The sequence below is a fragment of the Pelodiscus sinensis genome, chromosome 7, assembly GCF_049634645.1.
Source record: "Pelodiscus sinensis isolate JC-2024 chromosome 7, ASM4963464v1, whole genome shotgun sequence".
Taxonomy (NCBI): Eukaryota; Metazoa; Chordata; order Testudines; family Trionychidae; genus Pelodiscus; species Pelodiscus sinensis.
In genome coordinates this window covers 75,019,004-75,045,046 of record NC_134717.1, presented here as the reverse complement: position 1 = coordinate 75,045,046, position 26,043 = coordinate 75,019,004, and the positions used below count along the sequence as shown (strand labels likewise).

At 40.4% G+C, this 26,043-nt stretch overlaps 1 protein-coding gene across 1 annotated transcript in view; it reads left to right on the top strand.

Annotated features, from left to right (window-relative positions):
• INO80D (INO80 complex subunit D) overlaps positions 1-26,043 on the top strand; it is a 78,136-nt gene that overhangs the window by 11,450 nt on the left and 40,643 nt on the right. Inside the window, exons 2-5 of the mRNA XM_006129023.3 lie at positions 7,839-7,932; positions 8,053-8,299; positions 16,776-17,527; positions 21,456-21,564. Of these exons, the coding sequence (XP_006129085.1) occupies positions 8,082-8,299; positions 16,776-17,527; positions 21,456-21,564 (1,079 nt within the window). The 5' untranslated portion in view covers positions 7,839-7,932; positions 8,053-8,081. The remainder of the gene's footprint in view (positions 1-7,838; positions 7,933-8,052; positions 8,300-16,775; positions 17,528-21,455; positions 21,565-26,043) is intronic.

The window sequence follows — 26,043 nt, the reverse complement described above, 5'->3', positions numbered from 1 at the left end:
CTTCCTAAAGAACAATGCGTGATTTCTCTACAACAGTATCTTTATTGCACGGGGATGGAGGAGGTTTCCAGGCAAGCACACTTAATGCAGGGGGCACCTCACAAAGAGCAATATATGTGACTGTTATATCGTTGTCTGGCCATTTACAAAGCTGTTTTTCAAAGCCCCTCTAATTTGCAGTGCCCCACGATATACTATCCGTATTTTCCTGGTGTCTGGCTCCTCATAATTAGTGGCTAGGCACTCTGCCTCCACCCCCCAAGCTGGCAAAAAATTCTTTCACTTGCTTTCATCGATATTATGGAGCACATAGCAGGCTACGACAACAATGGGAATGTTGCTTTTGCTGAATTCTAACCTATTCAATAAACTGCAAAACCTTCTCTTTAAACAGCCAAGAGCACATTCTGCCACCATTCTGCACTTGCTCAGCCTGTAGTTGAATTGTTCGTGACTGTGGTCCCTGCTGCCTGTGTACGGCTTCATGAGCCATAGAAGCAAGCGGTAGGCTGCGTCTCCAAGTTCCAGATTGCAGCTTTCTGAAGAGACAGGAATTCCTAAAGATATGCGTGTCATGCATATTTCCTACCACCCTATATTGATATTGGTGAAACAGCCCCTTTAATCCACCAGCACCTGCAACACCCTTGAGAAATACTCCTTGAAGGTTATGTACAAGGTGGTTGGGTGCCAAGATAGGAATGTGCATTCCATCTATTGCCCCACCATATTTAGGGAACCCCATCGTGGCTAAGCCCTCCACTATGCCCTGCATGTTTCCCAGAGTCACTGTCATTATAGCAGAAGGGGTATTGATCGTCTTGGCTACTTGGATCACAGCAACCCCCACCTTAGATTTACCCACTCTTAATTGATTCCCAACTGACCGGTAGTAGTCTGGTGTTGCAAGATCCCACAAGGGTATTGACACTCGCTTCTCAACTGCCAGAGTGAGTCTCATTCTGTTATTGCTGCTCTTCAGACAGGCGAAAGCAATTCACAAACTTCCATCAAAGTGGTCTTATGCACGCAAAAGTTTTGCAGCCCATAGCTGCCTAACTATGTGATCCCACCAGTCTATGCTTGTCTCACAGCACCAGAACTGTCATTGCACTATGTCAAGAGGATCAACTGCCTCCAGCATCTACCAATGGCTCCACTCGTTTCATGCATGTGTCTGTTCATGGTCGCCTTACATTCTTCTTCACTCCAGTGGCTCCTGGCTACATTCTGGGTTGACATAGCACTTTGCTGCTGAAGAGGGTCCATGCTTGTCCTGTAATGATGTCTACGTGGATAACCAGGGAAAAGGCACAAAAAGGTTGTTTCCCATTGCTTTCAAGCAGCGGGGGATGGAGGAGATGAGTACATTATGGGATGCTAAGGACATGTATTCAGAACCATCCACTACACTGTTTTGGTTCCTTTGGTTACTAGGAGCCTTACCCAGAATGCAAAAGGCAATAGGATCTCTGGGATAGCTATCCACAGTACATCGCTGTAAAGTCGACTGTAGCCATCCTACTGAGGATGTACCACACTGAATTTTTGTACACGGTGGGGTCCAGCATCATCAACTTTTACAAAACTGAATGCTAAAAAACAGTCCTTAATAAATGTGATCTTACTTTGTAATATAGACAAGGCCTCAGTGTTGGTTATAGACTGGGATGTATGTGGACTAGCCTAGCAGTCTGAGCAGGAGTCAGGTCTACTGGGCAAGCAGATTTACAGTTTTGGGAGAAAAGCCAAGTGTCAGCACCAGAGTCAACTGCCATTTACCAGAGCCAGGGATCAAGTCAGAATCAGAACCAGGAATTGAAGCTGAGAGTCAGAGCAGATGTTAGATGCCAGAGACAGGATCAGAGGCTGGGGATAGCAACAGGACTGGTAATTGACCATTGGAGGCAAAGTATAAAGGCAGGAGCTGGAGGAGGGGCAAAGATCAAGCACAGTAGGAAAGAGTGAAGGCAGGAGTGAGGCAGGAACCAAGAACAGAGCAGGAATCAGGAACGAGGTAGGTACAGGAGACAGACACAAGCAGAGTCCAGTGCAGCTGCAACACAAAGTTACCTTGATGCTTGGGCAAACCTGTGCCTCCTTCTGATTTCACTTGGTGAAAATTGAACTCATGAAAATTGGTTTCCTGCAGGAAAAATATCTCAGACCATTTTTCCAGTTTGTCCATATCATTTTGAATTTTCATTCTATCCTCCAAAGCGCTTGCAACCCTCCCAGAGTGGTATCCTCCACAAACTTTATAAGTGTACTCTCTATGCCATTATCTGAATCATTGATAAAAATATTGAATAGAAGCAGGCTCAGAACTGATTCCTACAAAACCTCACTCATTATGTCCTTTCAGCATGACTGTGAACTATCGATAACTACTCTCTGGGAATGGTTATCCAAGCAGTTATGTGCCCACCTACTATAGTAGCTCCATCTAGGTTGTATTTTCCTAGTTTTTTAACAAGAAGGTCATGAAAAACTCTATCAAAAGCTTTACTAAAGTCTGGATGTACCACATCTACCGCTCCCCTCCCCCCCATCCACAAGGCTTGTTACCCGGTCAAAAAAGCTATCAGATTGGTTTGACAAGATTTGTTCTTGACACATCCATGGCTGTTATTTATCGCCTTATTATCGTCTGAATGTTTGCAAATTGACTTCTTAATTATTTGCGCTTTCCTTATTCAGAAGTTAAGCTGACTGGTCTGTAATTCCCTGGATTGCCCTCATTTCCCTTTTTATAGATGGGCATTATATGTGCCTTTTTCCAGTTTGCTGGAATTTTTATCACAATTAATTTTTTGCATATATACGTGTATATATTATATACAAATGTATGACTGTGCGTGTGTGTGTGTAAATAAAAAATGATCCTCTCTGAAAGGAAGACAAAGTTGACCTATCAGCCCAAATTCCAATCTCTGTGTTATACACTTGAAACCTTATTGACTCCATTAGTTTTGCATGATATACGTGAGGGCAGAACACAGTGTTCTACTAACATTTATAGAGGGAATAACTAAAAAACAGACTTCTGGCTTGTTGTAGACACAAGTTCTTATTCTGAGCTCACTTACACTTGTGTAAATCTGAAGTAATTCCATTGAAAGGGAGATGATAGACTTGTTGTCTTGTCAGTTAAATGAGCTAAATTTGTGTTGAGAGGGTCCCATGGTAATTTTTATGGTTTTAGTCAAATTTCCCTATTAAAAAAATACTTTGCCATTGTGCTATATGAGAGACTTTCACAATTACCCTCTTCCCCCGTCTCTTGCAGCTCTCAGCTGCTTTCTGTTCTAGTGACTTTTGGTGTTCTTTGTAACAATAGTAGAAATAAACTTTTTGGAAAAAAGTCTGATATACACAGCTGGTGAAACAGGTGAATGAACAGGACTTACTAATCTGTATCAGAGAAGCTCTTATTCCTAAAGATCTGCATAAAGCTTTACTACTTTTAAAATGTGTTTATTTTTTAATACAATTGTCAGGTTTATCATCTCTGTTTTTGTTCTACAAATACTCATCATTGAGAAGGGGGGAAGAACATAGCCTGGCAATGAATAAAATACTTTATATGACAGAATGCATTCTCTGGATTTAAGACATTTTTTATAAAAATCAGTTCCTTGAAATTAAATGGTGAGAATGGATAACAGGTTTTTGAATGATGCAGAGAATGATTCTCATTTTGGTACCATTTCAGTGATATCTACATATATAATTTAGAGATTTGTGCATCTGTCTGTCTGAGTCCATTGGTTCAAGAACTCCTCCTAAACGGTAACAACTAGGACCACCAAATTTGGTATGCTGCTTCCTCTTGTCCTAACTTAAAACAAGGTCAAGGTTTGGTTGTGCCAGGAAAACGTGCCTGGAATTCGATTGTTTTCCAGAACATGGAAAGGGAGGGGGCTGAAAGGGAGGGGGCTTTTCAGAGGGATGCGATATAGCACAGTGACCGCTGGGAGCAGCAAGCATGGGGAACAGCTATACCACTGGGGTGAGCACTGGGGACAGTCACACCAGGAAGGGAGTGGCCAGCTAGGGACATGGCTTGCCATTTTGCTGGCCATCAGCCCTGGTAAGTGCCCCCCCTACTCCAAGCTCTTGGCCCCAGTGCCAGACGGGGGAGGAGGGGTAGAGCCTCACTGTTCCTTCCCCCACCCCCAGAGCACCGCCTGCGTGCCCCAGACCCAGGCACTGTCAAGTAAGTCTTCTAGTTTACATATATATAAAAACACTCAATGGTAGGGATGCAAGTGCAACTGTTTAAACAAGTCACCCATAAGCATGAGCTTATTGGTTACCCAAACTGTTACATGCCGGCTCCCATCAGACTCCTGAGGAGCCGGCTGCCTGGCAGCGGGGCAGCAGGTGGGAGCCAGTATGCATGTGGAGCTGGTTTAAAAGCTGGTTCCGAACATGCACTGACTCCCGGGGAGCTTACTGCCACCCCATACTGTTGCTTCTGGCGCCTCTGTATTAGAATACACTGGCTGGGAATACACTGGCTGCTGGTCCCGCTCCCATGGAGCCAGAGTATAACTGTATAATCACTAGAAATGTTAATTGCTACACAGTTACAATAAAACCCCTTTTATAAGATCCCGAATAGTGTGATTTTTGACTGTGATAACTTTCCAAACCATATTTTCAAAAGGGAATGCTAATGTCTGACAGCTGGCAAGGGCTTCCTCATAAGGCTACTTAAGTGTGTTTTATAGAAAGAACTTTCCCTTGATGAATCCGCTTTAGTGAGATCAGTTTACTGAAACATTGCGCCTGATTCCTCACTGCCATGCTCCTTGTCCAGTCACAAAGAAGGCATAAAATGCTGCTAATTTTGTAGTATTTACATTGATTGTACACAGGTAAATGACTACACAAGATCTAAGGCAGCGGGGAATAAGTCCCAGTGTCAGCCATCTTTGCATCTTAGTATGTGCAATAGAATGGTTTTTGGTGGGCAGTAGGAGGATGAAGTTGGTAGCATATAAAACGTTTAACAACTTGAATACAAATAAAGAAAAAAATACTTTCATCTACGTTTTTGTTACAGAAAATGTATAAAAAATATAATTTAATTTCTTTATGACTCGCCCAGTTTCCAGACATGGCTATGGTTGCTACCGGTGGTCGGTCTATACCTACGAAATTCAAGCTACCTTATTTAGGTACCTAAATCTGTAATTATTTGCACAAATGCACTACCAAACTTTATCTATCTATCTCTCTATCAGAAATAAAATGTCTGTCCATGCAAGAACTCTTCCTAAAAAATAAGTTAGGACCACCAAACTTGGTAGGCAATGTCCTTTTACTAGGGATGTAAGCGACTAGTCGACTATCCACTAAGCCAAGAGGCAGCAAGGGAGGGAGGAGGCGGGGATGGTGCAGGGAGCCGCCTGAAAAGCCGGTTTCCCCAGCTCCGTGGGAGGGGGCAGTGGCGCAGCGGCAGCCAACTTTGAAATGTACAGGTGTCTCCGCTGGGGCTCTTGTACTTTTCAAAGGCAGAACACAGAAGTTCGTATTGACTAATTGAATAGTCGATGGAAATACCATCAACTATTCAATTAGTTAATCAAAATTTAACATCCCTACCTCTTACCCTAACTTAAAGCAAGGTCAGGGTTTGGTTGTGCCGGGAACACAGGAAGTGGTGAGAATGGGGCTGTTTTCCACAACATGGAAAGGCAGGGGCAGAGCGAGAAGGGGCGCGATCCTCACAGTTCCCACTGGGGGCAGCGAATGCGGACAGGGCAGTGCAGAATGAACACTGGTAACAGTCACACCAGCACGACACTGACTGGATGGATGCAAGGCTCTGCATGTTGCCTGCCAGGCCCCCTTCTATGGATAAGGTTCTCCTATTACCCAACTCTGCTATGGGGCTTGAGGATTCCTCGCCACCCAACCGACCAGGCCCGCACTCTCTATTCATGGACCAGTCCCCCACTTTGCTAGGCTCTGTAGAAACATAGGATGGAAAGATGGTCCCTGCCCAAAAAGTTAACAATCTAACTATGGCAAGAGACAACAGATGGATACAGACAGACCGGGAATTACAGGGAAACAATAGGTCTCCAATCCATTCCGAAGGGATATATTCTTGTGACTGGTTTTAAATTTCTATTGAACAAGCTCCCTTGGTGCGTTCAGATAAATTAATTAATGTGAATGATATTGGCTTGAATAGTATAAATAATTATTGGGATTAATTTGTCGTTTGATAATATATTGACCCATATTTGTGCTTCATTGTTCTGCAGCAAATGAAGTACTAACATTGAGCATGTGTGTGCATGGAGAGTGGTTTGGTATAAACGTTTTGGAATGGTCCTCGTTATTCATAAACGAGTGAAGTTTGGGGGCAGCTACATATCAAAAAACACTTTACAGCACATTGCTGCCTCATGTATTTAGCAGCATATGTCATGTGTGTGATTTGTCAGCGTATGTCTGGAATGTTTTGTAGAATTTCTTGACTGGAACTGTTTCTTCTATCTCTCTACTTGTAAATCCACATGCTTTTGTTACCCTGAGTCCCACTATGGAGTGCTTGACATGAGAGACATTTTAAATAATGCTAACAAAAATGACTAAAAACAGCTTTTCTGTACCTAAAAATGTCACAGCACTAAAATAATTTTCTCAGGGAGTTATCAGGCTGAAAGTGATCGTTCGATCATAGTGGGAAGCTCCCCTTTCCAAGGTACAAAAGCTCCCTTTCTATTTGTGTGGGGCCAGCAGACAATTGTCTTTTAAGTTCTGATATTTTCATTTATAGAAAAGCTGTTGTGGCTTTGGATAGGAATTCAGTGTTTTGGGTGGAAAGGGAAAAATTTTGACAGACTTTGAAGCTCCATAGTGGTTTGCAATATTAAAATATTTCCCAGGAAGAAGGATTAGTGGGGGAGAGGGTAGGTTAACTTGTCCTAGATATGTGTTAAATTACACAAACGTAACAAATCAACTTAGTACGTGAACAGCACCTCTGTGTGCATGGTGTGAAAAACGTAATAATTGAAAAATGGAGCACATCAAGTTCAAGACAGTTTCAATTCCTCAAGATTGCTTGTTTAGTTAATAGTTAAACTTGATCATTACAAACAGTTTTGCACAACGTAAACTGGGCATCAGCAAAGCAGCTGCATCACATTTGTAGAGCTGAACCTACCTGAAAGCTGCTCTGGAAAAGAAAGAAGTGGTTGCTGAAAACTCCAGAGTGGTGGGGAGTCAGAAATGATAGGGGTGGCATGTGATAACACAGATTTCTCTCTCTGCATTTAAAAAGTGACTCTCTGCTATAACTAATGGATGTAATCCTGTTTTTCCTGAAATCAAATGGGGGTTCTGCTGTGGACTTCCATAGATTCAGTAGTTCACTCAATAAGTAGGACAAAGTAAGAAAAATCTGCAGAGTCCTGCTGGTCTTGGAAAAGGCTGATTCGTGCAGACTCTCTGGGGACTAGCGGTTCTGAAAATTGTACATCAGCTGTGAGCCAGGCATCTACAATAAAAACTTTCTGTGCTGCATGAGTACTAACATTACATTCTAACATATCAGGGCTACTGTCTTCAAAAGGTGGATTCCTCATGGTTATCCTGAGCAAAGTATTCCACTAACTGCTAGTGTAAAACTTTGGAATAGTGATATATTTACATTCCAGTTAATAATTGAGTGTGGACTGTCTAATTAATCCATTTTGTTGGGCATTGGCTGAGCCAAGAGCTGTGAAGCAACATCCAACACTTCACTTACTATGCAGAATGGTCCTGTCTGCTTTAATTTTGACTGACTTAGACTTTTTTGATCTTTTTCTTAGACAATCTGCTTCATCTGACTCATCATCATTCCAGGATAGTGGTTTCCTTGGGCCCTCTCCTAACATTGATATGGTACAGAAGATTTAAAATCAGGTACTGTTGCATGCCCCTCCCCTCAACAAAAAAACCCAACCCCAAAATCAAAAAACAAAATGCAATACTTACTGCATCTTTCTCCATTATAATTTATCTAAATATTTTTGGTTCTTTCAGCTGATGTTCACAAGGAATAGAGTCACGTGATGTATGAAGGCAAACACATACACTTCTCTGAGGTTGACAATAAGCCCTTGTGCTCATATAGCCCCAAACTGTGCAAACAGAGGCGACTTAACGGCTACGCCTTCTGTATCAGACACGTTCTGGAGGACAAGACTGCCCCCTTCAAGCAATGTGAATATGTGGCCAAGTATAACAGCCAACGGTGCACCAACCCTATCCCCAAATCTGAAGACCGTAGGTGAGTGCTGAAGGCCCTCAGTGAATTGGAAATAGCGTCAGCCAGCTTAGCTACAAATTTGGTCTAACTGCTTGAGAACTGTCATCACAGTTAGGAGAAAGTGGTCAGATAGATGGAGTACCAGTGTGTTTCTGTAAGTCCCTTTAAAAAAAATGAATATGATTTTTGTTATTTGTGGGGAATTGGGGAGGGGATAAGGAAAAGCAAAGTCTATTTTCAAGCGAGGTTATTGCCTTTCCCCAAATTTCATTTTGACCTCTGCTGATCAAAGTCTTATGTTATACTTACTTTTCCATTTCATTTGTTGAGCTACTGATCATATATGAGAATTGATGCTCTTAAAAAGCAATTAAATTGCTTGAGGAAAATTATTACTGGACATGTAGGTTGGTGGAGTTGGCAAAATGTATAGTTGCGGAGTTTCAAGAGTGCATAGGCTCCTAGTTGGAGTTTTGGGTGTTCAGGACAAAGTTCAGGGCTCCCTCACTTTAGGTAGTCATATGGCCCCTATCACTATATTATTTGAGTGCCTCATACACTTTAATAAATATATCTTCATAGCATCTTTGTGTGGCAGGGAAGTGTTAGCCTTCTCACAATGGGAGGATTGAGGCACAGAATTAAATGACCTACCCAAGGTTACGCAGGAAGCCTGTGGCACAGTCAGGAATTGGAATCAGACTTCTCAAATCACAGTCTGGTCCCTGAGCCTCAAGACCATTCTTCCTCAGACTTTAAGGGTACGTCTAAACTACATGGTTCCGTCGACGGAGCCATGTAGATTTGTTTGTTCGGCAAAGGGAAATGAAGCCGCAATTTAAATAATCGCGGCTTCATTTAAATTGAAATGGCTGCCGTGCTGAGCCGACCAACAGCTGATCAGCTGTTAGTCGGCTCAGCGCGCTAGTCTGGACGCTCCCACGCCGACATGAAAGCCCTTTATTGACCTCCCTGGTAAACCTCATCCTACGAGGCATAACGGGGAGGTCGATAAAGGGTTTTCAGGTCGGCGCAGGAGCGTCCAGACTAGCGCGCTGAGCTGACAAAGAGCTGATCAGCTGTTTGTCGGCTCAGCACGGCAGCCATTTAAATTTAAATGAAGCCGCGATTATTTAAATCGCGGCTTCATTTCCCTTTGCCGATCAGCCTAATCTACATGGCTCCATCAATGGAGCCATGTAGTTTAGACACACCCTAAGACTGGTTTGAATATTGACATAATTGGAGTTCCACAGTGTGTAAGTAAGGCCAGAATTTGACTTTTAATTTCCTTATGTGGCTTCTGATTAGCATCCAAGTAGTGGTCAGAAGTGTGGCTGACTTCTAATTTTGGCTTCGTGGTGCCCATGATGTTAGATTTCAGAAGAGCCGGTATCACACTTATCACCACTAGATGTTATTTCATCATTGAAATAAAATGTGTATTAAATATCTCAGATTGGGATTTGTTCCATGGAAATCATTATTTTTACCCTAAAAACTAAACAAAGTTTGCCAAAAAGAAATGGACTGCTATTCACTGACCTTTCATGTTACCAGCAGCCATTCGCTAACCTTTCAACTTACTAATAGTGTTCCCACTGTGCCCTACATATAACTTCCTTCTTGGGCCACAGCGTCCTCTCTTCTCGGAAACAACAGTTGGATTGTGCTCCAAATTAGCTTGCACTTCACCTGCCGTTTCAGTTAAGGAGACTGAAGTGAGAAGAATGTTTATCAAAAACCAAGGCAAGTGCTCAGGTGGCACAATTTGAGTAATTTCAAATTTGGCAATCATTGTCCATTCCTCTGTTCGTATCAAACAGAGACTAGAGCAGGGGTGGACAATAATTTTTAATGGGGGGGGCGCGCCAAGATTTTGGCAAGTGGTCAAGGGTAACACTTCTGCGGAGGGGATACGGGGTCTGGGACAGTGCGTGGAGTGTAGAAGGGAGCTTGGGATAGAGGACTGGGGTGCAGGAGGGAGTGTGGGGTTTGAGAGGAAGTTTGGCTGAAGGAGGAGGTTGTGATCTGGGGCAGGGGCTTGGAGTGCAGGATCCAGGAGGGACTGTGGATTGGGGAAGGGCTATAGAAGAGGATGCACCGTCTGGGAGGGAGTTGTGACCTGGAGGAGGTGGAGAGAGGGAATACAGAGGATTTGGGTGGGCCTGGGGCACGTATTTGGGAGGGGGGGGTAAACGGGTGGGGTGCCAGAGGCAGGCTCTGGCTGGGAGGTGCTTACCTAGGGGGCTCCCAGTCAGCAGTTCTGCAGGCTCTGTGCCTATATGCTATGTGGATAGCTCCATGTGGCTCTGCTCCAGCATAGGGAAGGAGAGAGGGAGTGAGGATGCTTCATTGGCTGCCCCATTGTCTGCCTGTACGTTCAGCATCATTTTTCAGCTCCTATTAGCCAGAAACTGGCCAATGGGAGCTTGGTGATTTTGCTAGATGTCTGGGTCAGCACACAAAGCTTTCTCTTTCCTGTCCAGCTTGCAAAGCAATTAACAGCCCGCTGTTTAAAGTGGTTGCAGCTGCTTGGTAGTAAGGGTGCCAGTGAGGTGGCTGTGGGCTGAATCCGGTGGCTTGCAAGTTGAATCCAGCCCGTTAGCCACCTCTTTCCCACTCTGGTCTAGAAATAAGCTAACCCCCCTTCCCCCCAAAAAAAATCATGGGACTTGTCAAATCAAATGATATATTGTCATTTCAGATGCAAAGCGGGCCAAAGTCTCTGTTCTCCTTCTACTCATATTTTTTATGAAACCTCCAAAACTTAGTGAAGATTCCCATATGTCCCTAAGTAATTTGATATTATTATTCTTTGTGTAAAATAAAACATATCAAACTGTGTACAGTACACTCACTGGTAATAACTTCTGAACTATTAGAATAATTATACTGCATGACAAGTATTTGAAAGTTGAGGATCACAGGTGTGCGAAGAAGAAATAAAACTTTAATCTCAAATGAGAGATGTTGGGATGGATATTTTCAAAGACTTCCTCTCAGAACAGAGTTTTCAGTTTAGCAGTAGGATTTCATGAATTTCCAATAATAAGTTTAGAGCAGGCATAAAATGATAGTTCTTAGCTGATATGGATATACCTATATCTTAGGAGATTTACTTTTCACACTTAGTTCAATATAGAAATGTTTGCCATTTCTTCATCCTTGCTTGCAACTTTAATTTTCTGTTCCAAGACTTTTTATTTCATCTGACATCTGACCATGCATTTTCATTACACAGTTTGTTACATAATTTGAGACTCAGAAGTGAGACCTAGAACACCGATAACGTTCATCTCCATGCTATATGATTTGCAAGCTTATAACAAAACTTTACAGCAAAGGACGGCAAAAGTATTCTCTTGCAAAAAGCCTCAGCTCTGATCAAGAGACTGTAAATAAAACTATTTTCTAGCCCTCAAGCAAAAAATAATTAATATTACTTATTAAATTCATTATTAACTATTCAGTTTTTTCAGATTAAATCTGTTGTTAGTGCATGATTTCATCACTTTAATTAGATGTCTATTCTGCCTGTTCAAGCCTCTCTGTAAAATTACATGTTCCCTCTTAACATCGAATTTATGTCCCCTAATTCTGATTTGACCAAGTATTGCAAATAGATAATGAAGCTTAATTTTATTATTTTAATTATCTTGCCATTACACTTTACATAGATTAAACACTCATCATTTCACCTCTTACTCGTCTTCTTTCAAAATGAAACAAATTCACATTTGTTAATCTCTTCTGATTTGTAAACACCCGCTTTCCATATTATCATCTTTCTTAACATACATGATACTTCTCAGCTTAACTAGATATTTCTTTAATTAAGATAATTAGAATTCAGGATTTCTCCAAGGTCTTGCATACACTAGAAAGCAGAACGTGTTATACATCAGGTGAAAAAATGGCTCCCCCAATCTTTTCACCCTTGAAATGATTGTTCTGCTGGAAGCCAGTGGAGCTTAACAACCTTTGTACACTCCATATTTGATTGCTAGCTCTATTAGGCAGCAGTCGCACTCCTTTACAGTATGTGTTGATCACAATTCACCGTGCATACGCCAGAGTGACAGGTGTTTTTATTACTGATTTTTGGAGTTGGGAGGGGGAAATTATCACATTTGACATTAAGTAAAATACGTAAAGTATTAATCTTGAATCCTGCTGCACTATCAGCTAAGAGTTTAAAAGATCCAAACCTTTTCCTCTGTCATGTTAAAGAGATAACAGCAAATTAAAATCTTTTTGTAGCCTGAAACTGACAATTTCTACAGTTTAACTTCCTATCCTCCTTTCTTACTTTTGTTTTGTGTTTCTTTGATGTGCGCAATGAAAATAGGTAAGTCAGTTTCACCTTCTGGCTCTTCCAAGCACAGGGCTGCATTTATTGGGGTATAAACACTATAGAGAAATGTTTTAAGACAAACACAATTATTTTCATTGAAATAACTCCCCCTTCTCCCCCCTCCAAAAAACCCCCATGACATTTCCATTGTGCTTGTTTTTACTTCCATTTCTTATCATCATGACAGTGTCTCTTGCTAAACTGACACCTATATTAGTTAAAAATACTCAATTTCTTAACATTATGCTTGTGAGTATTTCCATTGACTTCAATGGAAGCTGTTGTTACATCCTGAATAACTTTTATCTAGAACAGCAGTCAGTTTTTAAAAACGTACTTCACAGTATGTCTTCTACAGAAATCTCCTTCCACACTTTTCCACAAAGATTGCACATACTAAGTATCAGCCCTCTGCTTGCCACTTATTAAATCATTACCTTTTGTAATCTCTTAGCACATTTAGGCAAATCTAAAATGTTATTAAGAGGTTTTGAAAATCCAGGTATTAAATCAATTGATTCCTTTCCATGTAGACAAAAAATAATTTCATTTTAAAATGCATATTGATTCATAGTTAAATAATATCTCCCCAAATATGTCCATAAACTATCAATAGATATCTCCAGCTTTTAATATAGATGTTAGACTTTCAAGCCTGTAATTTTTAGTTTCATTCCTTGAATCTTTCTTTCTAAATAAAAGAATTATAATCTCCAACCCTGTAATTTGACCATTGACATCAGAGAATCTACACAGGTGCAGAGAAATCAGACTTGATGAATGGAAAATAGCAACTATCTAAACAGCCTAGAAATAATTGTTTATCTGTTAGCTCCTTAATCTAGTATGTCATCTGTTGCTGTAGATCATCATTAATCTAGTCCTTTGTGTAAATACATCTGAGACAGACTAGACTGTTGGTGATTTAAAAGTAAAAACTAGAAAAGAGTTGATTTTATAGCCACTTGAAATCCATATCTGTGTTATAACGTGTATGTTTTCATTGCATTATATAAGCAATTCACAGTGATGACAGGATAGAACTTGTTTGCCTATATTAATATAGTTTTTTTATCTGACTTAGTTGCTCTTTATAATACTTAACCATGTAAAATAACTTATACATTTAAAGACATTTATTTAGTTGCTTAATCATAAAACACAGACAGTGGTTCTTCTCAGAAAATATCTTCAATTCAAGACTTTCCTTGAATAAATCCTCTTGTAATTTGTCTCCCAATCACAGACATGTATTAACTCTATCTTTGTAATGTATACTGCACAAAATCCATGCAAATTCACTCACAATGAAAGAACAGCCTGATAGCAAGTAGTCTCTGTTAAACTTTTAAATGTGGGATGCCTTAAAATGGTTCCATTTGATTGTCCCTTAATAACTTTCTTATTGCAAGGCCCTTCAGTTTATATTCCAACGTGTCATATTTTAACACTGTGATTTTTCTGTTTGAAAAAGAGATGATTAAAGGGGGATATGATAGAGGTCTGTAAAATCATGACTGGAATGGAGAAAATGAATAAAGAAAAGTTATTTACTCTTTCCCATAACACACAAACTAGGGGTCACTAAATGAAATTAATAGGTAACAGGTTTAAAACAAACAAAAGTGTGAAAAAATACTTCCAATGCACAGTCAACCTGTGGAACTTTTTGCCAGAGGATGTTGTGAAGGCCAGGACTTTAACAGAGTTCAAAAAAGATCTAGGATGGGATGATAGAGCCATAAATGGGTATTAGCCATGATGGGTAGGGACGGTGTTCCCTAGCTTCTGTTTGTCAGAAGCCGGGAATGGGTGACAAGAGATGGATTACTTGATGATTACCTGTTCTGTTCATTCCTTCTGGGGCACCTGACATTGACCACTGTCAGAGGACAGAATACTGGGCTATATGTACCTTTGGTCTGGCCCAGTATGGCTATTCTTATGTTCTTATGATAGAACTATAGAATCATAGAACACTAGAACTGGAAGGGACCTCAAGAGGTCATCGAGTCCAGTCCCCTGCCCTCACGGCAGGACCAAGCACTATCTAGATCAGGCCTGGGCGAAATATAGCCCATCGGCCAGAACTGGCTCACGAAGCCACCAGATCTGGCTCACACAGGCAGCAGGGAGCCCTAGACAGGCTCCCCTGCTTGCTCTGCAGCCCCGTGCACCATGCAGAAACGCAACTGCCGGGCTCTGTTTCTGTTTCAGAACTGGAGGGGAGATGCTTTAGGAGCCACCCTAAGCCAGAAACCAGCCAGTGGGAGCTACTTGTTTGAATAATAGGCAGCCAAGGAGAACTATACCCCCTCTCCTCAACTCAGTTATTCACTGAAGCATATGGCTGGGCAAGCAGGCTGGCTGAGAAACATTTTAAGCTCTGCAAGCCTTCGCTCAGCAGGCAGGCAGCCTGGTTTGGCTGCTGGCTGGTAAGTCTCCTGGCCGCAACCTGCCTCTGGCACCCCACACCTTCCCTGCCCAAACGCTCTGCTCCCCCATTCAACATACCCAAAACCTCTGTTCCCCTCTTGTACCCATACCCCCTCCCAGATCTGTCACCCCAATCGCCTGCCCCAGATCACAATCCCCTTCCACCCTAGATCACATGCCAAACCCCTGCACTCCAGTCCCCTGTCTTAGATCACAACTGCCTCCTTCACCCAAACTCCCTCCCAGACTCCAGTCTCCCTCCTGCACCCCAATCCCTTCCCCCAAGCGCTGCACCAAACCTCCATCCCCTGCATCTCCTCCATTAATGTTATGGAAAAGTGCAGCCTTCAACCACTTTCCAAAATCTTGGAGTGCCCCTCCAATCAAAAATTATTGCCCACCCCTGGTCTAGATCATCCCTGTTAGATGTCCATCCAACCTGCTCTTAAATATCTCCAGTGATGGAGATTCTATCACCTCCCTAGGCAACTTATTCCAGTGTTTTTCCTAATCTCCAACCTAAACCTCCCTTGCTGCAATTTAAGCCCATTGCTTCTTTTCCTATCATCAGAGGCCAAGGAGAAAATTTTTTCTCCCTCCTCCTTGTGACACCCTTTTAGATACTTGAAAACCGCTATCATGTCCCCTCTCAGTCTTCTCTTTTCTAAACTAAACAAACCCAATTCTTTCAGTTTTTCCTCATAGGTCATGTTTTCAAGGCCTTTAATCATTTTTGTTGCTTTTCTGTGGACCTTCTCCAATGGTCATGATAAGAAGGTCATGCAAGACTTGTGTCAAATGCCTTACTAAAGTCTAAGTATACCACGTCCACTGCTTCTCCCTTATCCACAAGGCTTGATATCCTATCAAAGAAGGCTATCAGATTGGTTTAACGTGATTTGTTCTTTATAAATCCATGCTGGTTCTTATCTATCACCTTATTTTCTTCCAATTTTTTCCAGATGAATTCCTTAATTACTTGCTCCATTCTCTTCCCTGGCATCTTATTTTCCTTTTTATAGATGGGCACTATATTTGTCCTTTTCCAGTCTTCTGGAATCTCTCCCGACGTCCATGATTTTTCAAAGATGATAGCTCCTTTATCAGCTCCTTGAGTATTGTAGGATGTATTTCATTAGGCCCTGGTAACTTGAAGACATCTAACTTGTTTAAGTAATTTTTAACTAGTTCTTTTTTTATTTTATCTTCTAAACCTATCCCATTTTCACTAGCATTCACTATGTTAGGCATCCTGTCACAATCAAACTTCTTGGTGAAAACCAAAACAAAGAAGTCATTAAGCACCTCTGCCATTTCCAAGTTATTGTTTCTCCCTCTTCACAGAGCAATTTGTCTAATTCAGCTTGCCCTTGATATCGATAAAGGACATGAGGAATAGATTTTTTGGAAGGATAGCTGTTTGGCTTTTATATGAATAACATCATTTTTTTTAAAATCCAAAAATGATACTTTCTCTTATGTGGAAGTTATTTTATTTTTATTTTATGGGCCTGGATCATGGGAAATGATTGTAGGATCTCATTAGTACGCAAACATGAATTAATAATCTAATTTTTTCAGTGGTAGTCAGATGGCTTTTGTTGTTGTTGGGGTTTCCTATCTGTGGTTTCATCTTTTTTGCTTTCTTAAGAGTGTTTGTTTAAAAAGAACAAACAAAGGAACTTACTGTTTTCACTTTTGAAGGTACTGCAACAGCCACCTACAGGTGCTTGGCTTTATACCTAAAAAGGAGAGGAAGAAAAAGAATGATCCAGTAGAGGAAGTGAAGGTCAGGCACCAGATGGATGCTATGGCCTTCAGTCTGACAGTGCCCACACTGTCTTTGAAGATGTCCAATGGACTGGATGGGATGTCCCTCTCTCCACCAGGGGCCAGGCTTCCTCTCCACTACCTGGAAGCAGAGTTAGACGATCCCTTTGCTTTCAACGAGGAGGATGATGACTTAAAGAAAGGGGCAACAGTGAGGAAAAAGTTGCAGAGCAAATTGGCCCAAAATCGGCAACGCCAGAGAGAAACAGAGATTTTAAAAGTTCACCAAGAGCACTTTAGCCCCCTTCCTGCACCTTTGCAGCAGCAGCCACTGCAGCAGCAGCAGCACTCCCATCTGCCACCTTTATCAACTTCTTTAAAGCCTCCAGCGCTACCGCAGGGCGTAGTCTGCAAGTCACCTCAACCTCAGAACACCAGCCTACCAATGCAGGGAGTGGCGCCCACCACACACACTATAGCACAAGCAAGGCAGATGTCTAACAAGAGACCCCTGCCTCTCCTGCCACCCACTAGGGCTCCTGTCATGGACCCGCAAAGGGCTGATCGGGTCCTTATGAAAGCCACAGCCTTCTCTCCACACTCATCCTGCATGAGCCGGCTACAGAGACTGGTGAAACTGTGCACTCGAAAAAAGCAGCTGGAGACTGATCTGTTTCCACATTTAGGTAGGTAGATAATTACATACATCTCTGAACTGTTTTTTCAGGTTGCTATGAGATTATGCCTTTTTACAAGAACTGTACTAGATTACTATATGCCACTTTTTAAAAATTTTCAGGATGTGCACTTATACTGTTCTGAAAGGGGAAATCTATCGACAGATGTCTAGGGCGGTCATGTCTGCTTTATATCTTCTTTTTACAGACTTTATAACTTTTTTTAAAAATGCTAGTTAATTATTTGAGAGTTCAAACTGAGGTATAACTGACTGTTCCTAGACTGAGTGTATAGAGTAGACCAAGTTAGACCTAGAGCCTATAATGTGAAACTCAAATATTAAACCAATGAAAAAAGGAGATTGTAGAATGAAAGTGGAAATACAACTTTGAGGCTTTGATTGTACATTCTCTGCACACCGAAAACACCAGTTGACTTCTTTGAGAATTTCGGATGCAAACTACTAAGCTGTGAGATCTGATTCAGTAAAGGAAACATCAGCATTGTACTCCATCGGAGAACAAGGATTCAGAAGCTGATTATGGAGGTGCAGCTCTTTTCTGATTTTTTTTGTAGAAGTTGTCCATTTTTATATATATAATGTATAACATTAGTTCATTATCCAGATGCTGCAGTAATACGTTATTAATTATGTTGACTGCCTACATGTTAGGTTTGTTTTTAATTTAAATTGTGTTAAAATCATAGAATCTTAGGGCTGGAAGAGACCTCAGGGAGTCACTGAGTCCAGTTCCCTGCTCAAAGCAGGGCCAGCCCCAACTAACTCATCCCAGCCAGCGCTTAGTCAAGCTGGGACTTAAAAACCTCTAGGGATGGAGATTCCACCACCTCCCTAGGTAACCCATTCCAGTGCTTCACCACTCTCCTAGGAAAATAGTTTTTCCTAACATGCAACCTAGACCTCCCCCATTGCAACTTGTTACTGACTTCTCATGGAAATAGGGCTTTTTGAAATTTTAAGAGGCACTTAAATATAAATAAGGTGGTTGTTTGTCTTAATTCAAAATGGAGAGTGAGATACATAAACTCCTAATGTTCCCTCATAGAACTGAAAGGAACCTTGAGAGGACATCAAGTCAGGCCCCCTGCACACATGGCAGGACCAAGCACCAGCTCTAGGCCATCCCTGACAGGTGTTTGTCTAACCTGCTCTTACTTACCTTGCTTTTATTTAACTTTTAATTTAGTTTTAGATTATAATTCAGTTTTACAGGGCCATAATGGAAGAAATAAGAACTAGACATGTATTATGATAGAAACAGAAAAGACAAACCATTTGTATTTTTTTAAATTCCTTCTAGTCTTATCTGGGCAATTATTTACACTAGTGGTACACATCACAAACATCTGTAACTTTTGTTATTTCAATTAATCTTTTTAAATTTTGTGTTAAGAACTGCCTGTTAGTGCCTGTGCGATAATTTGGCTGTTTGTTGGGAAGCTAATAAGTATCCTACAGCACGTCTTGTAAGGATGTTGCTCTGTGGAAGAACTGTTCAATGGCTCTCTCGATAATGCAGTTAATTTGAGGAATGAGGACACCGCGAACATCCCAAGTGTCAAGATTCCCTAATAGGCTAGAAAGTCACCTAGCCTCACGAGTGTTCATAACGGTAGCATTCTATATCTGAGGTGTCACATTCTACAGTAACATAAAAATAACTTTTGCTGTTGTACCTGGTACATTTTCCTAAAACTATGAGCTATATAGATACAAAATTGTGGAAATGTTATCCTATAATAAATGTGAAAATGAACATTAGATTTTAGCATTTTATAATTGCTAATTAACATAATGCTCTTAATTATACATTAGCTGTGTGGGAGTAGATAAATACTTAATTGCAAGCTCATAGTACAGACTATTCTTAGAGACATTTTTATCTTGGTGGAAAGACTTCTGGGATTTCTGTTTAAGAAAACACCTAATGTAAGAGTTGACAAGCATAAGAAATGAATCTTACTTTCAGAATCTTTAAAAATATACCCTTAATTTTTGTAAAAAGGTGCAAACTGCTATTTGCATAAACAAAATGGGGAAAAGGTCCAATGCTAATATTTTATTTAGTTTCCCTTTTTTCCCCATACTTCTTTCAGGAGTTAAAGGATTTAACAGTCCAACTTAGGATACTAGTTTTTAATTTGTGCCCCCAAAATAATCACACTGCATCCATTGTGAATGTGTCTTTATGGCAGGGATGGGCAATAATTTTTGATGGGGGAGGGGGCACTCCAAGATAGTGGTAAAAGTGGTCAAGGGCTTCATTTTCTATGGAGAGGGTGATTGGGCTGGGGGTAGGGCCAGTGCACAAAGTCTCCCCTCTCTCCCCTTCCAGGGGCTCATGGCGCCTAGAGGGAGCCGTCAGCCATTTTGAGCAGCCTCGGGTTGCAGCAGGCAGAGAGCCTGCGTCGGAGTCTTGGCAACGTGGGCCACGGGCTGTATCAAAAGGTTTGGTGGCTGCATTCAGCCCGCGGGCCATATCTTGTCCACTCCTGCTTTATGGAACTTCAGTTTAGCTACTTTGTTTTTCAAGTAAAATACATTTAAGTGTAAGTCCGCTTTTATTTTTTAAGTTTCTTAGCATATATTCTTGGCCCAAACTTGAAGGTCTAAAAATAGGCCCAAAGGAAACCTTTTCAGAAATGCGTAAACGGCATGAGAACCAAAATTTAGGCTTCTAATTCCCAGCTCTTTGTTGCAAATCATGTAGTATCTTTTGAAAATTTTACCCCAAATCTGTTGTTAGGCCTTTAACCCGGAGGAGCCTAAATACTGATTAGAGTACCAACCTATAGCTACCTGATTTGGAAACTTGCCCCCAAATCTTTTTAGATAAATTAAAATAAAGAGTCCCTTAACATACTCTCCCCAACTCCTGGTGTATATTTAGGGCCATATATAAAAACACATGAGAGGAGGAAAAAACAGCTGTTTTGGAAGGTAGACTGCTTTTCCCCATGATGCTCTGAGGAATCAGTGAGGATAGGATAGGACCATGAAAAGATGCACAGGATGAGAATCCATCGGACCCTTGACTTGATCCTGTACAGACCCTCTACAGTCCTTCCTGTTCGCCCTTTTCCACAAGGTCCTGCAGTGTAAGACACTTTCCTGGACTCTGCTAGTGAGCGGCACAGTGATCACAGAATGAACTGATCCTGTTACAAAAATTGTTCACTTCATCTGGTATTTTTATGTGTACTTCAGCTGTGTAGGAAGGAGAATATGCTGCTTACTAGTGACTGTCCCCAGGTTCTCTCTTTCCCTTGGAGTTGAAGTCCCTTTCTCACTGATACTTGGTGGAAATTGCAGGCAATTTGCTCAGAAAAGAGCAGAGGAGCACATAAAGTGTAACTGTGTGTCCCCTTCTGTCCCTGTAGCATTCACCCATAGTTTTTCTATTCTCCACACTTTTCAGCAGGGGGAGCAGGAGGTCTATGATATGTATAAAAATAACAGGACTATATATCTCTTATTTAAACTATGGACTATTAATCATTGAACTGTCAGCTCTTCATGGTAGAGACTTCCTCTTTATCTTTGTAAAAAATCTAACATTTGGCACAACCAATATTAGTCTTTACATAAGACTGATGGTAATTTTAGTTTTTATTTAATATATTTATGGATCAAAAAATCCAATAAAGATATTAAAGGGATAACAAACTGGTCATTAAAAAATGCAGTTACATGCTGTTTCTACACTGTAGTGAATTGCTATCATAACTGCCCACAGGTTATTGAGGAAATTACATGATGAATCAAATAGAATGCATCCTCCCTACTGTGCTATGTATGACATAGAATTGGCAGAGGCCATTGATGGTGGTTATTGCCAGAGGTTATTCACAGATATTTGAGGATTGCAGTCTTCCTTCATCCAGACTTCATGTTTCCAATTCTTCCATACTCAGGGCTGGACTGGTCTGAAGACAGTGGAGAAGAATTAGAGGATTCAGAGCAAACTTCACCATACCAGGTTGCATGGTCTATCCGGGAAACCCTCCGATACGAAAGACATGAGTAAGTAAAATATCTATCCTTTTTGTAATTGTTTGTATTGGTCCCAATTCGGCAAAGCACTTAAGCATAGGCGTTACTTTAACCAAAGTTAGTGGGGCTTAAGTGCTTTGTGTATCAGGACCTTTTAATATAACCCAGTACCAGATCAATATGTTGTTAGTTATTGAACTCTCTGTCCAGAAGCTCTGCCCCAGATACCAGAAATGAGATCAGGAATCACAGAAAATGGATTGTGAGTTGACTTCTAAATCCCATTTTACATTTCATGAGGACATTGACATCTTTGGAAGAGGAGAATAGCTTTAAAAAACTAGTGGTCCAAAAGAGTAGAAGTTTCAAAGGTTTCAAATAGTCCGGTAGCACTTTAAAGACTAACAAAACATGTAGACGCTCATGGTACCATCTACATGTTTTGTTAGTCTTTAAAGTGCTACCGGACTATTTGTAGTTTTTTAAGTTTTTCCAAAAGAGTAGAATAAGTCTTAGTATATAAAATGGGAGTCTGAACTTTAAAACTCATCATAGCAGCCCTGAATAGTATTTTTCAAAATCTTTTGTGTTTTGAAAATTGAGCTAATCTTTTCCTGAATTTTTATTTTACTTCTTGAGACATTGTGGGTTCACTTTTGGTCTCGAGTTTGGTCTTACTATAATCCTACTAAAAGATGAAATGTCATTTTCAGGTGTTGCTCACAACTAGAATGAAGGGTATTTTAACTAGGGCAGGGGTGTCCAAACTTTTTTCAAAGAGGGCCATATTTGATGAAGTGAACATGCGTGAGGGCCGACCATTTTGCCTGACATTCTTTGAACCATTCAAATTAAATGCAAATTAACTATTTTATGCAAACTTTATTGCAAACGGCATACTTTTCATTTCGTCACATGGATGACAAATCTAAACAGGTGTTAAATCACTCTGGGATCACTTTAAATCACTTTCATATCTGAAGGCCAGATGAAAAAAAAATCCAGGAAGCTGAAATATATGTCAGGAACATTGTAAAGTACATTACATATTATTGGTAATAAAGGTTGTCTGTCAACTTTTTAAGTTCTAAAAATATGAACAGGAACATAACACCAAGTATACATGTTGTGTCCAAATATATTTATAACTGATTTAGACCAACTGACATTAACTGAGATTTTACAATGTATTCATCTCAATACATATGGATTCGTGGGGGCCGTAAAAGATAGATATTGCCAAATTACCCATGGGGCCGTATTAAACCGGAACACGGGCCGCAATTGGCCCGCGGGCCGGACTTTGGACATGCCTGAACTAGGGCTACGATTCTGCAGACATTTTCCCCCTCCCAGTGAGGATTGCTTCAGTCCATTTATTTGTAAGAGCTACATTCCTGACCCAGTCCTACACAGCCACTGGAGAAGTGCCATTTTTGCAGTCTGCTGCTGAAGCAAGGAAGAGATAAAGGCCTAGATTCAGAAAAGCAGATGCTTAAGTCCTACTTAATGGGATTTAAGCACACACTGAAATGCTTTGTTCACTAAGGATGGTTTTCTGTATTGGGGCCAAAATCAGGAGCTATTTTTCCTGCTTTTACTACCTTTTACTAATATTTTTGTTAATAAATATACTACATTTGTACATTTATGTTTGTTATATAGTAGGGAGGAATATGGGATTAATAGTTTGTATAACTGTTTTGAAAATGTTAAGATGCTATTTTAATTAGTAACTGAGAGTGATACTAAGCCCCCATTGACTAACCAGCAACATCAGATTTCTAAGTTTTGATCATGAGGGATAAATTGTCAATACACTTTTATTGCTGGGGCAGAAAGGCTTAAAATGTTGTGCAACTATAGTTAATTCATGACTCTGCAATCTCACAGGAGGATATGATCATATTATATGCCTCTGTGTTAATGTTATTCTAGCATATAGAGAGTAAAATGTACCATGCAGAGTATTGTAGTTAAATTGATATAAACTACAAGAAAGGAGGTTGAGGTATGCTCATTTCACAAAATGAAATCACAGCCTTGACAAGTTTTGTAATAACTCTATGTTGTGGTTCAGTCTCAGTACACAGCCAGGTATTTTCATTGTGTCTAAAAGCATTACACCTTTTCCCAAATGACATGGAGGGATGCAGTCATAGTTCTTCAGTTGCCCCTGCAAATGTGATATTTAAAACAGAACTGCAAGGACACCAGCTTGCAGAAGGCCATTCCAATTTATAAAAGCATCTTCACAGTGAACTTCAAAGCTGTGATCAAAATTGAGAGGAGCCCAGAAACATATGGTGAATGCCCTCACTAAATCAAACTTTGGTGCCAATTAGGAAACCAAAAATATTCATTTAATGTTCCTTTTTCCAAAATTTAAAAAAAAGTTTTTTAGCTCACATGAAAATCAGTTGCTCTTTTGGGATCATTAGGCAGAAAACTAGCAAGCTTTCACAGAAGTTACACATTTTTAAATAAAGCTAAATCTAAGCTTTTTTTTTTCCAGGTGATTTCCTCACAGCCTGGCTATTAGGGGAACATATCATTAGGGAGCAAACAGACACACTTCCATTCTGACTATAGTTTTCCAGTTAAACTTTTAAACCAAATATAACTTTCAGAATAGGCCATGTGTCAAATCAAATAACTCATCCTGTTACTACAGTCTTCCTCCTCCTTGACATTTGATTGGAACATTACTTAAATCCCATTTTCTTTTTCAGCTTTGAGCATTAGCTGCCTATTTTAGGGTGGATTTTTTGTTGGTTTTTTTACTTTTGCTGCATTCTCTCTGTTCTTTTCTATGTTGATGGAAAGTACTAAGTTTAATTGACATTTTCTATTTCATTGAACATTTTGTGCACTTCAGTTAAAACACCCTCTTAATTGATCATAATTGATAAATTCTTGTATAGCACTTGCAACTCTCATGCTTCAATTAATCTGCCTCATTCTACTCTTCTGCACCTTTTCTAATTTTGTTTATGGATAAACGTTGACACATTTGCTTGATTTCAATCTTTCAAAATTGTATTTCTATTTGGCAAGCTTCAGTAAAGATTATTAACAGAAGCATCTATTCCTTGTTCTACTTTGACATTCTGCACTATATGCTCTGTTTCTCAAGGTATATTAATTGAAACTAGTCCACGGATGAGTTTGGTTTGTTAAAGTGACTCTGTCTTATTAATCTAATAGCTGGCCATCAATTTGAATAGCAATATATAAGCAGCTAAGGTATGTCCACACTAGGAAATTATTTTGAAATAACTAAATTTGAAATAATAACTCCCATAATAACTATTTTGAAATAAGCTTATTCCTTGAGGAAAGCAGGAATACAAATTTTGAAATAATCAGCCCATTATTTCAAAATAACAGGTGTGGTAGTATGGAAATTCCGCTTATTATTTTGAAATAAGGGGAGGTTATTTCAAAATAACTCCCTAGCGTAGACCAGGACTTAGTTACCTTGATATCTTGTGAATTTTGGATTGATTTTCCCACATTTTCAAAAATCATGTATCAAAATCGGGGGATTGGCCTTTTTAAAATGAACATTGTATTTAACGATAAACATGGTAAAACTTAACTCATTCAACAGTGAGTGCTGTCAGTGTACTCTGTCTTTGACCAGATTATCTGTGAAGGAGAGAATCTCCTATTGATCCCTTTAAGACGGCATTCTGCTTTGAACAGGGTTTATAGAAAAGTTTTAACTTGTAACTGAATTATTTATTTATAGTGAATGTATTCCTGTTTCAAATTAACGTGTTTTGCTTGAGTAGACAGACACTATGCACTGTGCTTCTCCTCCCCTTTGGCTTGTGTCCCAATCGCTGTAGGGCAGGCAGATAGTGGAGATGTATGGCAGTAAAATCTTTCTTTTTATTCCTACTCAGGCCTCACTGAAAATAACAGTAGAAAGTAATAGCGTTCACCAGTGTTTCCCAGTTGGTGCTCTGGGGAACCCTGCGGATCCAGGAAGCGAAAGCAAGGGTTCCACGAAGAGCCGGCACTCCCACACCCCTTGTTAGAGAGACAGAGCCATGGCGAGGGCTTTTCTTTCTTTCCCTCGACGAAACGCAGCAGGGGCTTTTTTTTTTTTTTTTTTAAGGCAACTTTAGGGGTTCCGTGGCCAAATAAAATTGGGAAACACTGGCGTACACTATGCTGGGGAAAAGACACAAAAATAATAAAACAACCAAATACAAATCCAACAACATGGCCATGAGTCTCAGTCTAGCCCTAGGTTAACTGACTCGAGCTCAGAAGGCTTGCATCTAGGGCATGGCTACACTAGGAAATTGTTTTGAAATGACTAAATTTGAAATAACTCCCAAAATAACTATTTTGAAATAAGCTTATTCCTTGAGGAAAGCAGGAGTAAGGATAGGGATAGCTCAGTGGTTTGAGCATTGGCCTGCTAAACCCGGGGTTGCGAGTTCAATCTTTGAGGAGGCCATTTAGGGATTTGGGGCAAAAATCTGTCAGGGATGG